The 15,835-nt window shown below is 38.1% G+C and overlaps 2 protein-coding genes across 3 annotated transcripts; both read left to right on the top strand.

Moving 5' to 3' along the window:
• The first annotated feature begins 1,096 nt into the window (after positions 1-1,096).
• LOC135695400 (uncharacterized) lies at positions 1,097-6,370 on the top strand. Of its 2 annotated transcripts, none has more exons than XM_065214481.2 (3): positions 1,097-1,258; positions 2,164-2,347; positions 2,744-6,370. In XM_065214481.2, the coding sequence occupies exons 2-3, from the start codon at positions 2,194-2,196 to the stop codon at positions 4,039-4,041; spliced, it is 1,452 nt and encodes a 483-aa protein (XP_065070553.2). In that variant the 5' UTR covers positions 1,097-1,258; positions 2,164-2,193; the 3' UTR covers positions 4,042-6,370. The 2 variants fall into 2 exon arrangements, with proteins under 2 accessions (XP_065070553.2, XP_088965370.1); XM_089109244.1 differs by lacking the exon at positions 1,097-1,258 and adding an exon at positions 1,278-1,462.
• Positions 6,371-6,759: 389 nt separating this feature from the next.
• On the top strand, positions 6,760-11,857 carry LOC135695398 (uncharacterized). The gene is made up of 3 exons (XM_065214478.2): positions 6,760-6,933; positions 8,497-8,666; positions 10,264-11,857. The coding sequence occupies exons 2-3, from the start codon at positions 8,513-8,515 to the stop codon at positions 11,643-11,645; spliced, it is 1,536 nt and encodes a 511-aa protein (XP_065070550.2). The 5' UTR covers positions 6,760-6,933; positions 8,497-8,512; the 3' UTR covers positions 11,646-11,857.
• The last annotated feature ends 3,978 nt before the right edge of the window (positions 11,858-15,835 follow it).

The following is a 15,835-nucleotide window of genomic DNA, read 5'->3' as shown; positions in this document are numbered from 1 at the left end:
AATGTCAACTAGAAATTGTCACTAGCGTATAAAATTGTGTCTCAAATTGCGTATAAGCTTCCGGGAAATGAAAACGGTGATATATCTCTTTATAACATTAGATTGGTTTGATGAAGCATAAAAGATGCTTCTGCAAGTTTAATTTTTTGGTTACAACCAATAGAATTATCAAACCACCTCTGATGATCAAATTAAGTGCCAAATTCGTCTGGCAAAATTAAGTGCTTCAAAAGGCCCCTATGCCAAATGCACTGTACCCCACTTGGGTTGTTGGCAAGGGGTGTATTTTGAAGGATTTTGAAAGTTTTTTCTCCAAAAAAAAAGATTTTTGCCAAAGTTGTAGGAGATGTTTTCGAGATGATATGCCCTTTGGCAATGGGGTAATTTGGCTAGCAGAGCTGCTCCGAAATAGGCCATCCTCATTTGGTATGGTCTAGGTTAGGTCTACCCTTTAGCAGTAGAATAACGGAGACAGCTGGGGGCCCTAAGAATTTTTCTTTTCACCCAGCCCCCCCCCTAATTCTTAGTAAAATTGTGTAGACAAAAAATCAAAAGTTTACCAAAAGACATTCAATTTATTTGGACTAATTTTTCATACAGGCTTGAGGCCCCTTTAACTCGTTAGCCATATCCAGAAAACCAACCTCAAAGTAAAATGATATTTTGTAAGAACAAAAGCCTTACCCCCTAGCTGAGGTCCGAGCGATGTTGGGCCGGAGCCGCTATGGATACATATTGACACATGGGGTACCATTTGCATGACCACTCAGTGGCGTCGCCCCAGTTTTTCGGACATGTCAACCCTAGTTTTTCCGAAAATCGATTTTCTAGTTTCTGTAAATCCGTTGAAAACCTGTGGGAGGGGGCTGATCAAATCGATTTCGATTTTGAGTCTGAAGGGCGTGGCCGAGAAAGTTTGTTTTGTCCAGTGTCCACCCCAGTTTTTTCGAGCTGGCGACGCCACTGGGCCCACTATGGTTGTCCTCTTTAGAAAAGACTTGTCCCTGACGAACGGGGCTAAGATAAGACAACAACTCCACTTTTAGGGGGTCAAAAGCAAGCTACTACACTACACACACCCCTGGAGCTTGCAAGCCTCGACAATGTGTGGGATACAGCCGCCACCACCCTTATCGATCGCACCGCAAAATCATAATAGAACCAGCCCATCGTTTGAGCTTCTTTTGTTTTTCTTTGCTTTGCCTGCAGAGGGAGGCACCTAAACAACACATCAGCAGCGTGGATCGACATTAGCTCGGTAGGTCGCTCAAGTTTCTCTTTAATACATCTCTTGACAATGCACGTTTGACAAAACATTCAGATTTTTAGTTGCATCGCTCATTTTGTGTATGATCTATAGTTGATGACGGCGTAAATTTGCATGCTTGACAGCGTAAAGATTGATGTGTATGGTTTTTTATGGTCCAAGGAATACGCTGAAAAATTTTGAATTCTCACGGATGCAAGTATAGTATTTTTTATGCTACCTACCTACCTAGGTCCGAGTAAATTTCAGTGCATACACGGCATCATCTTTTCACTGCATGTTTTTTCGCTGCGACTGAATTTTATATTAGGCCTGTTGTTGTCAGATAGGCTACGATACGAAAGCAGAGTTGCTAAGCAAACAGGTGAAGCGTGGCAATAATTTGCGCGGCTTTAACCACCTTCTTTCGAAATACTTCCTAACTAAACTAACTTGACTTGACCGGGCTAGCCCAATTTCTACTGACAGTACAGGGCTATTTTCAGGAATTCTTCCGCATTAAGCTTGGCTGGTTCGTGTCGGCCTATAATAACTTTAGCCAAACATTTTCATAAACTGAATGCACAAGGGTACTTACAAGAATCGAATAGCAAAACAAAAAATTCCTCGTGGCAGCCATTGTTTTTGTGAAGGAGCTTTTGTCAATGACAACGGTGATGACAAAAGAATTAGGGACATTAGCCTATCGTGACTCCAAATCTTTGCCAGAATAGCGAAATTTTGGACGACTTTTCTATCGATGCTTCAGCTGGCTAAACTAAGACCCCCAGCCCCCCCCCCCCCACCCTAGACCGCTTTGTACGTAAAGGGTCAGAGGGAATGCATACACAATTAAGGAACTCAATTAAAATTTCGAATGCTGAAATGCATCAAAATTACTAATTCTTGTTTTGCAGGATTCGGACGACTAACAGTAACAGGAAAATATGGGACAAACTTTGACGAATCTGATACCACCGCCTGATGGATTTGAATATTTCTCCATAACCTTTAGATATGGTGACCGTATACGACTGATTTATGGCACACACGTTGAAATAAATGCGTTGAGAAATATTATTCTACGTCATTGGAAAAAAGGTTAGTAAAATAAATTATTTTTTCATTATACTATATTGTATAAAATTGTAATATCGTCTTATATGATGCATAACATAACATAACATAACATAACATAACATAACATAACATAACATAACATAACATAACATAACATAACATAACATAACATAACATAACATAACATAACATAACATAACATAACATAACATAATATAACCAGAACATAACATAACAAAACCAGAGCATAACATAACAAAACAAGAGCATAACATGACACAACATAACATAACATAACATAACATAACATAACGTACATAACATAGCTTATCATAACAATGTCACTAACAGTGTAATATAGTATATTGTTTATCATTTTATATCATATACAATACTATTTTTGCCCTGTTTTTATAGGAATAAAAAAGGAGTCCAATCTTCTTGGACCCGGATACGAATTTATCACCAACACCTCACCATTCAGTCCATGGGCATCTGGTAATGACGAAATCAACTGCAAACGGTTTGCCAGCCATCTACTTGCTGACATGCACAAGCTCGGATATAGGCTCATTGGCGCTGGGTGCCTTTCTCGAACCCAAGACCTGACTACCTGGGTTTTTCATCGAGAGCAGATTGCTCCGGCCGACTATCGTTTTGCGTGCATTGGTTTTTCGCAGAAAAATATTATTCAGCTCATAGATTTTCCTCCAGCTCTTCACGACCTCATAAAGGACGCCGTTGAAAAGCATGAAAACATCAAGGAATCGAAGAATATCGAAGGCTGTCTGCAAATCAAGTTAAAAGAAGATTTATGGCGTTCAAGCAACACTGAATTGAACGTAAAGGCGAAAACTATCATAAAGAGCATTATTCATGATTTGAATTCAAGCCAGTGGGTTTTGTACTCAAGCAGCTATTTGGTGGGCCAAGGTGATACACTGTTTTTCATGTACAACCCACTGCTGGAAGCTCCATTCACAACGAAAGAAAGTTTGGCTATCAGTTTGTTGAAAACTGATCGCTTGCGATTGATTGATGCTTCTGATAGTGCAACCTGTCATGTTAAAGATGTCATTATAAACACTTGGAAACGAGGAATTCAGCAAGAGACGAAAAAATTCAATTCAACTGAGTTCAAGTTGGCTGGCAGGCCTTGGATGACACGTGGAAAGGAGTCTGCTGCATCACGCCAACTGCTCTGTAGACTTTTTGAAGGATTGATGACTATTGGTTGGAGAATACAAACAGCTGTGCATCTGACAGTGTGTAACCTAGATAAATGCATGCTGACATTCAATCAATGCAGCCCCGTTTCAGCGCAAGTCTTCTGCCTCTCGTTCAACTCGACGAGCAAAATACGCATAATTAATGCACCATCGGATCTAGAAATGCATTTGCTATCTGAGATCAGAAGGTTTTGGCTACTTGGCATTGCTAAAGAACATCGTTTTGAAGAGTGCTTCGAGGTTGCACTGAAAGGCTGTCCATGGGGGGATGAGCACGGCGGTGCGCATGCTCGTGTGCTGCTGTTGTATTTAATCAACTCCTGTCTTGTCAAAGGCTGGTACCTTATCTTCTCTGCTGATGTTTCGTCAATCATCATACAGGATGATGAATCACCCGATTGTCCATGGGATGTTTACAGTTGGTGGTTCATGCGTGCGAATACATCTCCTCCGCCAGCTCTTCCATCCGCACCGCTTTTGTTTTGAAACGACTCACTTAATCGCGCTATCATGATCGTGTACTTTAATCAAAGTTTCTTAAGAAACTTCAAGCTTTAATGTAAGGCATGTCAATTAGAATGTGATGGGATTGAGTTGGGAATCAGCCGTAGTGTCATGATGATGACACAGATAAAGAAGTGATAAATAAGTGTAAAAGAATGATGACAATCCTTCTCTATTTTTTATATTACCCCCAAGATAGCTTGATTAGGTTGGTCACTAAAAAAGACTGATCCAAGTGGAAAGTAGCGATCTCAAAACGAATCCTGTTGTGCTAAATGTAGATTTGATTTATCCTCTTACTACCTAGCTAAGGCCATTCCTCTCCATAATTAAAATTTCGGGATTTCGATATTTTAGGAGGCTCAGCCCCCTCTTAACAAGCCAATTTATGTTTAGTTAGGCGAACTCCTTAACTGACATTGTGAACAAACCTTTTTTATTGTGTTTCTAATTCTTCATAAAAGAACAATTTCTGTAAGTCTTTACGAATGAATGATCTCATATACAATTGCAGATAAACTTATGCACAAATGCAAGTATATTGGGTGTGGTCTTTGATGTGGCTTCTAGAGGTTTCCATCAGCACAGTCTCCCTCAGTTAAATTTTTAGGAAGGCACCCCTGTCATTAACTGATATAATAGTGAAAGCATTTGAGAGACTATATGCTCTCCCTTACTTGGGTGCCACCTCATTTCTGCTTCAAGAAATAATGTAAACTGCTTTATCTGTTATTGTAAAACAAGTTTTTAGAATTATCGTTTATGATATCTTTGTTAGAAATTGGCTGCATTATGGCCACATGTGCACAGGATCTTTACAACTTGGTCAGCAAACCTCAACAGTATCGCGAGCAGTAACCGTAACAGCAAACAATAACAGTAGCCCGTTAGAAAACCGCAAATCGCCTTTAACTATTAAGGACACTGTCTCGTCCAGTTCTTAACATGTTTGGCTGGTTTTGCACATTCAAAGGTGTTACACAATGCTGTTTCAGGTGACATGGTCAAAATTGAAACATTCTAAAAAAAGACGTTTGATGACGGCATGCGTTAAAGGCTGTTTTTCATATAACGTATTTCAACGTATTTCATCGCAATTCAGAGTCTACGATCAATTAAGATTTTTTCCGTTATATGAAAACCGGCCAAATTTTATGAAACCACCTATCGTAAATAATCCTAATAGAACGTTATTCAACGTAATTTAACGTAATTCTTCGGAAAAAATCAAACAATTTTGTTTCTCCCGGCAAAATACGTTGAATTACGATGAAGTAAGATGAAATACGTTTTTCGGTTTTCATTTAACGTGAAGATCGTGGAACCTGAATTGCAATGAAATGCGTCGAAAAACGTTATATGAAAACCAGCCTTAATACTCTATTATGCACGTGAATATTGGTTTAGGTGATAAGTTCACCTAATTGTTGAACGAAATGAATAAGGACAGTCTGATATCAACAGACTTCCTAATTTATGACGTTAGAAGTTCTATCTTTAAATTTTTGAATTTTGATCTTATCATCTGAAAGAGCATTGTGGAATACTCCTAGATGTGCAAAATCAGTTATTGGTGTTACCAATATAAAATAAGATAAAAAAATTATTTTATCTTGGTGTTACGAATTATCTGAGCTATGGCCACAGGCCCTTGCCCCACCAATCCTGAACAGAACCAAAATAACAGTATTACGTTAGCAAACTTTGGATAATTTATTGGCCAAATCTCATCTGGTTTTGGACCAAAGCTTATCTGATTTTGCATAATTAGAAATGTTCATGGTTATAATTTTTGCTGCGTGGTCAAAATTCAAAAATATTAAAAATAGTATTTTGTCACGTTACATAAGAGTGTTCTTTAGCTAATTTTATCGCAGACTTTTGAATTGCAGGAATCATGTTTGACGCACTCTTTGTGCACATCTACGTAATTTTGTTTGATAACTTATTTTATTCTTACATATTTTTACTTCTACATTAGTTGTTTGTTGTTTTCTAGTATACATAGTTAATTATAATTATGGGTTTTTTCACTTGTGGACCATTTGAGGCTACAACCTTTATAAAAAAGGAACAAGTTAGCTGACAAAGTTAAAATAATGGACGACATTCGGTATTTGGTTAAATGTAATTACGTAATGCAAGTATTAAAAAATGATTACGTTTGCTTGTACTGCGGTGTTTGTTGGAAATGCGCAGCATAATGAATTACAAAAATATGCAGAGCTTGCAATTTTGAGATGATATTTCATTGGCCAAATCTCATCTGGTTTTGGACCATAGCTTATCTGATTTTGCATATTTAGAAATGTTCATGGTTATAATTTTTGCTGCGTGGTCAAAATTCAAAAATATTAAAAATAGTATTTTGTCACGTTACATAAGAGTGTTCTTTAGCTAATTTTATCGCAGACTTTTGAATTGCAGGAATCATGTTTGACGCACTCTTTGTGCACATCTACGTAATTTTGTTTGATAACTTATTTTATTCTTACATATTTTTACTTCTACATTAGTTGTTTGTTGTTTTCTAGTATACATAGTTAATTATAATTATGGGTTTTTTCACTTGTGGACCATTTGAGGCTACAACCTTTATAAAAAAGGAACAAGTTAGCTTACAAAGTTAAAATAATGGACGACATTCGGTATTTGGTTTAATGTAATTACGTAATGCAAGTATTGAAAAATGATTACGTTTGCTTGTAGCTGCGGTGTTTGTTGGAAATGCGCAGCATAAAGAATTACAAAAATGTGCAGAGCTTGCAATTTTGAGATGCCCCTTTTTGTTCCAACGAACCACATAAACAAAGCAATCTCATTCAAAGTTTGCGTAAAATGATCGCTTTCTGTCCTGAATGAGAGTGGAAGAAGGTAAGTGACACGATATTTGTCTAATGTGTAAAAATTTTGTTTAAGGATATGTTTGTTTTACGTATCACTATCAGGGCCTCAGGTGTGATGTGTTTATGATGTGACTCTGATGTGCTTATGATTGGAGACGAATAGAAACGCTGAAAGCAGAGGCAAGGCTATTGTTGAAGGAGGGATTACCCAAACGGGTTTTCTCTGTATTTTTGATTTTGCAAAGTCGCATTTCCTCGTCCTGTTTTGGTGCCAGATCTTATTACGGAAGTCTTCAACTTGAAGAACGGCCTAAATTTAATCTAGTGCAGTATAAATTTAAGATTTGGTGTCTAAACCCTGCTTAGCGTCCCTATTGGCAATGTAAGTGCAGGGCCTAAATCTGGTACCACGGTCGACGGCGCCCCGGCAAACAAGCCCTCTCCCATAACTAGAACACTTTGACTTAGCGCACTCGACACTTGACACCTGATATTATGCTTAAAGCAAATTATAATTTTCTTATATCTTAATGCAATCCTATACTTGTAAGTAATGTCCTGTTGTCATATTACAATGAGTTTGAATTTGATGATTCAAGCACATAGTATGGGTATTACCCTATCAGTCAGCTCGGGATTAACGTACTCTATTTTAATTTCCTATTGGTTTCAGTAATCAACATGTTTTAAAGTGTTACTTTTCAGAAAAACAAACATGCAAAATAAGATATAAAACACCCAGTCATTCACGCACAAGAATCTTATCTTTCTAATGTAGTTGTCTGTAATCATTAAAAGAATCATTTTCAACCCATCTTTGAGAGATTAATCAGTTATAATCAACTCTACATCATTGAATTCACATTATATGGTTTTTTATTTTTGGGCATCTTAGCACTTGGTTTCTTATTGCCTTGGTATGTGGATTTTTATTTGTTGAAGCCAAATGATGGATAGAAAAATCAAAGGGACATTATAAATATATCAGCAGTCTCTAAATTGTTTCCAAGTTTCACTCATTTTGTGTGAGTTTCGCGCATTTAGTAAGTAAGTAACGATAGAAGGTAAAAATAGAAAAATATTACTAGCTAGGTAAAACAATAGATCTTACATATCTGGGAACATAAACTTGACAGCTATGAAGTGAACTCTGTACTTTATATGCAACTTCCTTTCTTGTTTATTGCCTTCCTGTTTTTGCTTTTTTCGGGCATGCATTTGTGTTACAGCCCTTTTCCTACTGCCATTTCTGTCAAGAAAATTTCAACTGGTTACATAGAGAAGAAATTATGTGACAGATCTGTGTAGAGACCATTGCCGGGGCTGCCGAGAGGGGGGATTGTTGGAAAATTTGCAAGCTGTGCCCCCCTAAGAGTCACTACCCACCACAGCCTTGGCTCTGCACCTGTCAAACCAAACTGAAATCTCAATCACTTGCTAATGACAGCTACAGAAAACCTGGTGCAAATTATCAATTCAGTGGTCACACACTATGTGCAGTAAAAAGGAGTCTTGCCTTTTTCTCTAGAATTTAACATGTCCTTTTTTATGATAAGTGTAAGTTTAAACATTGATTTTTCTTTCTTTAAAGATACATTCACATCAGAATGGGTGGAAACCAATCAAATCTCATTCCAATGCCTGCGGGCTTTGACTACATGTCAGTCACATTCAGGTATTCTGACAGAATCAGGGTAATTTATGCCACTGATCAAGAAATCAACATCATTCGGGATGTGATCTTGCAACATTGGAAGAAAGGTGATTATTCAATTGCTCAAATTTTTTAATAACTGTTAGTAGAAATTGATTCGTAGATTTTGATGATAGAAGAATGCAAACATGTGTGCATGCCTAAGAGGATTCTGCACTCTTTAATGTTTAATTGTATATATTTTAATTATTTGTGTTTTTACTTTTATGAGATCCACTTTAAACTATACGTTTAAGGTGTATGACACAGGACACACATTGAAACATCAATTTCTTAACTTGTTGAAGTTTAAATGCTGTAATTTTTTAAACTGATATTCAAGTTTTGTGGAGTATTATCTTCAGTTGCAAAATTTTTTCCCAATTGTTATTGAATATCCAAGGCAAAATAATAAGATTGTTTATGAAGTCTGAAGAAGCTGCAGAATTTTGCATTAGAGTGCAAGTCAAGGCAGCCCTTTATTACTTTCCAACAAATTCCTGTGGCATATACTTTTCTCATTTTATTTGATTAATCACTATTAAGAACACAGTCTCTTGGACAATGCCCCAAAAATAGGATGTATATTGTTTTCACATTATATCTTATAGTTTTTTTACATTGATTATCCTTTTGGAAAATGTTTTAGAAACTGTTAGGCCTTCACACATTGCCTTACAATCCTACTAAATCCAATTTTTCAACTATCATGCTTGTGCCCCCACCCCCAGCCCAATTAGTTTTGGGAGTTGTTTTGTAAGTTTGCCAACCTTTTAATGAATGTAATGTGATTCTTGTAATTTTTTATGTAAAATTTCTCACCTTGATTGCCTCTCTCGTTCGTGCATAGCTTTCATGAAAAATGCCAATGAAAAATAATAACCAGCAAGTTGGCAAAGATTGCCTTTAATTCGATAGCATTTTGTGTACGTTGGACAGTGAGTGTATATCCTCAGGCCTTCATGGGAATAAATTAGCACAAGAATGGCATTTCACCCCCTAGACTGTTTTAGGTGTGTGATGGAGTGCTATTGGTGTTTTGTCTTATTTCTACAAAGGTTTAATTACATAGTATATGGAGCCTTAAAAACCCCCATTCTTAAGTCAATTCTTCAGTTTTCACACAAGTTCAACAATATATATCTCTGGTGGAATAACGATAAAGGAATTGCCAGAGATCTTTACTCAATTTGATGCCGAAAATATTTTAGGTGCAGTTTCCAGCAATCCCTCTTGCCTAAAGTCTTCATGAAACCCTTGAAAAATGTTAATATTTTGGCCCCAACTTTCAATTGTTTCTCATCAAAAGGGATATGAAAACAGTTTTGAAAACGGCGCGATTTGAAAATGGCATGAATTGAAAACGGCACCATTTGAAAACGGCACAAAAATACATCGTTGCCCGCTTGCCCCACTTCAAAGAATTGTGGATAGTCCAGTACGACGGACAAGACCGGTGAAACACATCAATATACAACACACACAACAATTTCTTGTTTTTTGTCACCTTATTACAAAAATAGGGGTGCGATTAAACACACATCTCGGTGTGGGGAGGCGTGTACCAGCGCGTGCGAGTGCGATCCCACGCCTTTCCCGGGAAGGCCTGTATCCTCATATTAATACATCTGCAACCGACTAACAACTTTGCATTTTTCTTCGAAGGAATTCAAAGTGAAGAGGCAAAGCTCGGTTGTGGCTATGAATTCAAAGTTCATGGCAATCCGTTCTGCGAATTTTCTTCTGCGGAGCAAGCTATGGAATGCAGAAAGTTTACCAATCAACTCCTTTTTCGCCTTCATAACCAGGGCCTTAAACTGTTGGCTTCAAGCGATTTATCTCAAACAGTCGACCTCGCAAGTTGGCTTTTTCATCGAGAGCAGACTCAGATAGCACAGTTTCCATTTGCCTGTATTGGCGTAAGCGGTTGGGACAAGCTTCAATTTATTGATTTTCCTCCAGCTTTCAACGACTTTTTTAAGGATGTTGTTGCGAAAAATTGGCCCCAAACTATCCAAGATGTAAAACTCAAAGGCGATATTTTGGAAATTAAGCTCAAAGGTACCCCTTGGTGTTCTATGGGGGGTCCAGAAAACATACAGTCAAAGACCCTGGTGAAAGCCTTGATCAATGAGCTCGGGGTGCGCCAGTGGTTTTTATATGGAAGCAGCAACCTGAGAGGGAATGCAGACACTCTGTTCTTCATGTACGACCCTGCAGCGCCTAGTCTTAGCTTCAATTTTGTTGGTTTTGTGATGAGTCTCAACAGAAATGACAGACTGAGGATGATCGATGCCCCTAAAGATGCAACCGATTCCGTCAGAGGCGCAATCGCACAGTTCTGGTCACGTGGTATACAGGAAGAAAAACAAAAATTCAATGCTTATGAATTCAAGTTGAAGGGTACACCATGGTGGGCTGATGGAGAACAAGCTGTCGATACACGATTTTTGATGTGCAAGGTATTTGAAGCATTGCTGCGCATTGGATGGAAAGTCAAGATTTCCATTGATTTAACAAGAAAACTGAATGACAAGAGTGTGCTTCCTTTTCAGAAATGCGAGCCAAGCTCTGCTCCTGTTTTTTGTATTTCTTTGAACTGGACAGATAAAATACGCTTTATCAATGCACCACCCGATTTACTTGCTGCTCTGGTAGCAGAGGTAAAGAGAGTTTGGCTGTTTGGTGTTTCGCGTGAAAGGCTTTACGGTGCCAGCACTGAATTGAAATTGAATGAAAACCCATGGAGTTATGGATTCAAAGGCCATGATGGAGCTCATGGGCGTGTCATGTTGTCCTACCTTTGCAAGTTATGTGCCAACATGGGCTGGTACCTTATTCTCTCTGCCGATGTTTCTGCAAAGTGGGTACACCAAGACAAAGGTCCGGATTACCCAATAGACGTACACAGCTGGTGGTTCATGTACATGGGTCATCCCTCCATGGCCCCAATTGCACCTGCCTTTTTACCCCCTCCCCAATATGGTATGGAAGGTCAGCTGCCCACTGCATTTGGAGCTGGACTACCGCCACCTCCCTACAGTTGATTCTGATAAATCTAAAGAGCATTTTGTTTTGTATTATTTTATGCACTTCTGAACTATTATGAACACTTGAAACTTTTTAAGCGTAATCAACTTAAATAATTTAGAGTATATTTTCGAATATTGAATATAATATCTATTTTAGCTTAGCTATTTGTAGAAAAACGAATCTTACAATCAAATATTGTTATTATTAACATTACTTGAAAAAATAACATCCTTTACCAAGCTAGTACTAATCAGCTCTTCCTTTCTGTCCAGGGCCGTCGCCAGACAAGCCTTGTTGGGGGGGGGGGAGGGGTGTGGACTACAAATTTACCTGATTACAGAATAATTACCTGAAATTCTTAAGTTGCTGTCACGAACCTCTGCAATACATTTTGCCAATCTAACTGTGTGGCATATAATTCAAAACATTCATTTTACAATGATAATAACGGACTTTCCTAATGGTTTTGCCAAATCTGTATACCGGGACGGGCAACTACCCGAGGCGGCACCATGGTTGCCGCCGAAGGAGCAGACAATTTTCGAATTTTGATGTTTCCAGTCCCCTGGAAAATGCACTCTTTTAAGCAATTTTACTAAAGCAATCCTCCTAATCCTACCAAAAATTATTTTATTTTTGCAAACAAACTGAACAGCAGATAAAAACAACTAGTTCAATTTGGCCGTGGTCTTGAAAAATTCCATGTTGTCAGTTACTTCTAAAGCTAGGTAACAAGCAGCACTGGTTGTCAATTTAGATCCCTCTTTCCATCTTAGCATGCCTTTTTAGGGGAAATGACACAAGACACAATTTTACCTGAAGGGTGCCTGGATTTTTAGCTTTTATGCCAACAAGAAATCTTCAAATCTTCAAGTCATTAATTTTTTTAACTTCCTTCATATCAAGAAGTATCATATTTAGCCAAAAAAGTAACTATATTTTCTTGATCCTTTATTGATGTTAATACATAAAGGTCGTTGAAATACCTAAAGCGTTTCTTTCACTGGGCGGATTTTACCTGAAATTTTCTATCGAGATACTATTGGGGGGGTGTGACACCCCCCACACCCCCCCGGTCGCGACGCCCCTGCTTCTGTCCATCTATTCCAAATTTCTAATGAGAAAAATATACACTTCTACTCCTGTTTTTCTCTGGTCAGTTTCCAATTTGTTAAATGGGTTAATTTCAGCATTTATCTTTCGCCTGTGTATGTGTTGCTTGAACAATAGGACGTTTCGTTTGCAACCCACGACATGCCATTCTTAAGCATTATGATACAAACATTCCCTATCGATGGTGATCTATAAAGTTTGTAGTGTTGGTCACCCTAAATCATCGAATGAGTCCCATTTCCTTTGAATTTGCCTCCTTAAACAGACAATAATTTAATGAGATCTTCTCGGATGAGCGGCCCTACCCTAAAACAGAAATCTCTGTCATTCATTCATAATTTGAATGGTGGTGCAGGGCCCGCACCACTGGGGGGGGGGGGCTGGGGTGGCCATGTAAAGGTCTTACGCTGTGTTGCGCAGACTTATGGGAGAGGATGAGTCAAAAGACACGAGATCTTGTTGTGTGCTTACATTTTTGTAATCGTGCAAATCCCAAAAGTCCCTATTTGCAAAATCTAGTGATGTATATACTAACATCGTACAATGGTTTAATTACATGATTGACATAATACTAAACGAGGTACAAATGAATACGAGACAAAAGACGATTACTGAAGTGCAAAACCCTGTTACAGAGCTGGTAATAACGATTTTTTTACAAAAAGCCTATGGGTTATATAATAAACAAAACAAGCAAATATTAATACATATTTTTTTGTTAAAGTCCATGTTATGTTATGTTAAAATTAAATTCGATAAACGACAATTCCAGAATACATGACAAATTCTTTGAAAAATATCTTGGTTCAAGGAAACGTTGTAACAGGGATTAGACTTCCTTGAAATCCCTTGTCACTTCGAGTAGTCAATAAATTGGTTCGAGAGTGAACACAGAAAGCGAGTTTAGCATAATTAAAACGTATGATAATTAATGACATGTATTCCTACTACAGCCATGCCCCTCACTTTTTTGCGAAGCAAGTAGTTTTAAAGCTGCAATAAACGGGGTAAAAAGCCTAGGCCCCTACATTTTTAGCCTTGCCCCCCCCCCCCCCCCCACATTCAAATTCGTGGTGCGGGCCCTGAAGTATGGAGGTGATGACTACAAACCAAAGGACAAAGAGTAGACATCTAAGAAGAGTAGATGTATTTTCTATTTGTTGTAGCAGTCTGGAGAATTGATTAAACTTATCAGCGTCCCATTCGATAAAACACCTTTTCCCCTAACGCAGGCAGACATTTATGTACTGCCCTGACCACTTATAGGAGAATTTACAGTAATTAATTCTTTTGCAATTTGAATCGAATGCTTTGTGAAGACACGTGATGCAAACTTACATAATCTTTAGAAACATTACGTATGCGGTTGTTTTGATTAAGACTTCCTTTGTTTATCCCACTGCTTTGTAATTATTATTCATGGTATGATTAGTATGCGTAGAAATTTCTGGAACATTGATGGTAATTTCGCAAGTATGATGTAATCACGGTAGGTATTTTTGTAAAGTGACGTAATGATAAGTAGCAGTATAAATAGAGGCTTGTGCCCGTAAAGGGAAAATTCTTTTCTTAGTGGTGGTTAGAGAGTAGAGTTGTAATGATTTAAGTGATTATTTCGACGTGGTGAAATTAAAAAGCTCTATTTCTTGCTTCGTGGACTGTTCAAGTAGTTGTTGCGTTCGAAGCAATATTGAGTTCACGACATGCTTCATAAAGTTTTTAGGGAGCAAATTGTGTTTCAAAAACGAAGAGTTATTACAGTATATTTTCAATAGCCCTTGCCCTTTGAGTATCTGGCCGCCATTTCCATATGTTGTGAAAATCAAAGCGAGTTTCCCTTGAAAAGTCATCGCTTTTGCCTACCCTACTGTTGCCCAATCGTTTTAAAGTGTAAATGTCGAAAGCACGTCGTCATAAGCTACAAACTCTAAAGCAAGCAAGCTAAAGGTCGTGAGTTTATCATTACACTCTTTTTTTATAAGAACAATTTTATAAGAACACGAGCCTCAAAACTGGTCAAAAGTTAAGAACAAATTAAGAACAAGCTGAGGCTGAGCTTCTGCAAAATGCAATTTTGAACAACGAGGATTTTATCGATGTGTGGGTGCTTTTCCGGTGAATATTCAATTTTGTCAGCAAATTAAGGCTGTCTCACTAACTTTGTTGGCAAATGAGGCCTGAACACCTCCTTAGAGAGAAAAAGCTATCAATCGCACTGCTTACATCCTCCTAATTTAAATTAAGAACAAATTAAGAACAATCCAGCCTCAGATCTTCGAAAAAATTAAGAACAGTCAGCCTGAATTTAAATTTACTGGTTCTTACAAAAAAAGAGTGTTATATACTTTTTCCAGGGCCCATGCCTCCGAGGGGGGCGGAGTGGCCATGGTCCCCCACTTTTTGCGAAGCAAGTAGTTTTGAAATGTTAATATTTCAGTAAAATAAGATTAACTAGGACAGGCACGATGGAGCTAGGGGCTGTAGCCTCCCCACCCCCTCCCAAATTTTTGGTAGAAGTATGATATCAAAGTTTTAGCATCAAGATAACATAACAGTGGCAGACTACCATAAAAGTTTGCCAACTTCTCCCACCAAACCCCCCCCCCCCCCCCCCCACCACCACGACGTAGAAACAAAGTCAAATGGAACATCTGCGCCGACGCATACAATTTCACGTGCTTTTCACGTTTGCTTGTATTAAAGCTTTTTCTTTCATTGCATGGTATCAGTTTACTAAGTCGATTGTTAAAATGGAAACGTAGGGTTTCGAAGGGAAATTAGCTGCGGAGACAAGTCTTTATTAATATAAAGTGGAGGAAAGTAGCCAAGAATTTAAAACAAAAGACATCTCTGCCCCCTAGTTAGTATGCTAAAAAACCCTGGGGAATGAGCCCTCAAAAGAAATAATTTTGTTTCTATTTTCATTTTTCTATCTTTGAGCATCTTCCGCATTTTCTGAAACAAATCCTTCGCTGTGTCGATTCTCATTCTGATTGCAGACTCACACTTTTCATCATCGGTTATCGCGCAATAAAAACAGCAAAACCCTTCTGTGTTCCCCCCCCCCCCCCCCCGAGTCTAAAATACCCTT

Source organism: Rhopilema esculentum, chromosome 2 (assembly GCF_057945365.1).
Source record: "Rhopilema esculentum isolate cy_ngs chromosome 2, ASM5794536v1, whole genome shotgun sequence".
Lineage (NCBI taxonomy): Eukaryota > Metazoa > Cnidaria > Scyphozoa > Rhizostomeae > Rhizostomatidae > Rhopilema > Rhopilema esculentum.
The sequence above is the reverse complement of the archived record's forward strand: the minus strand, read 5'-3'. Positions and strand labels throughout refer to the sequence as shown.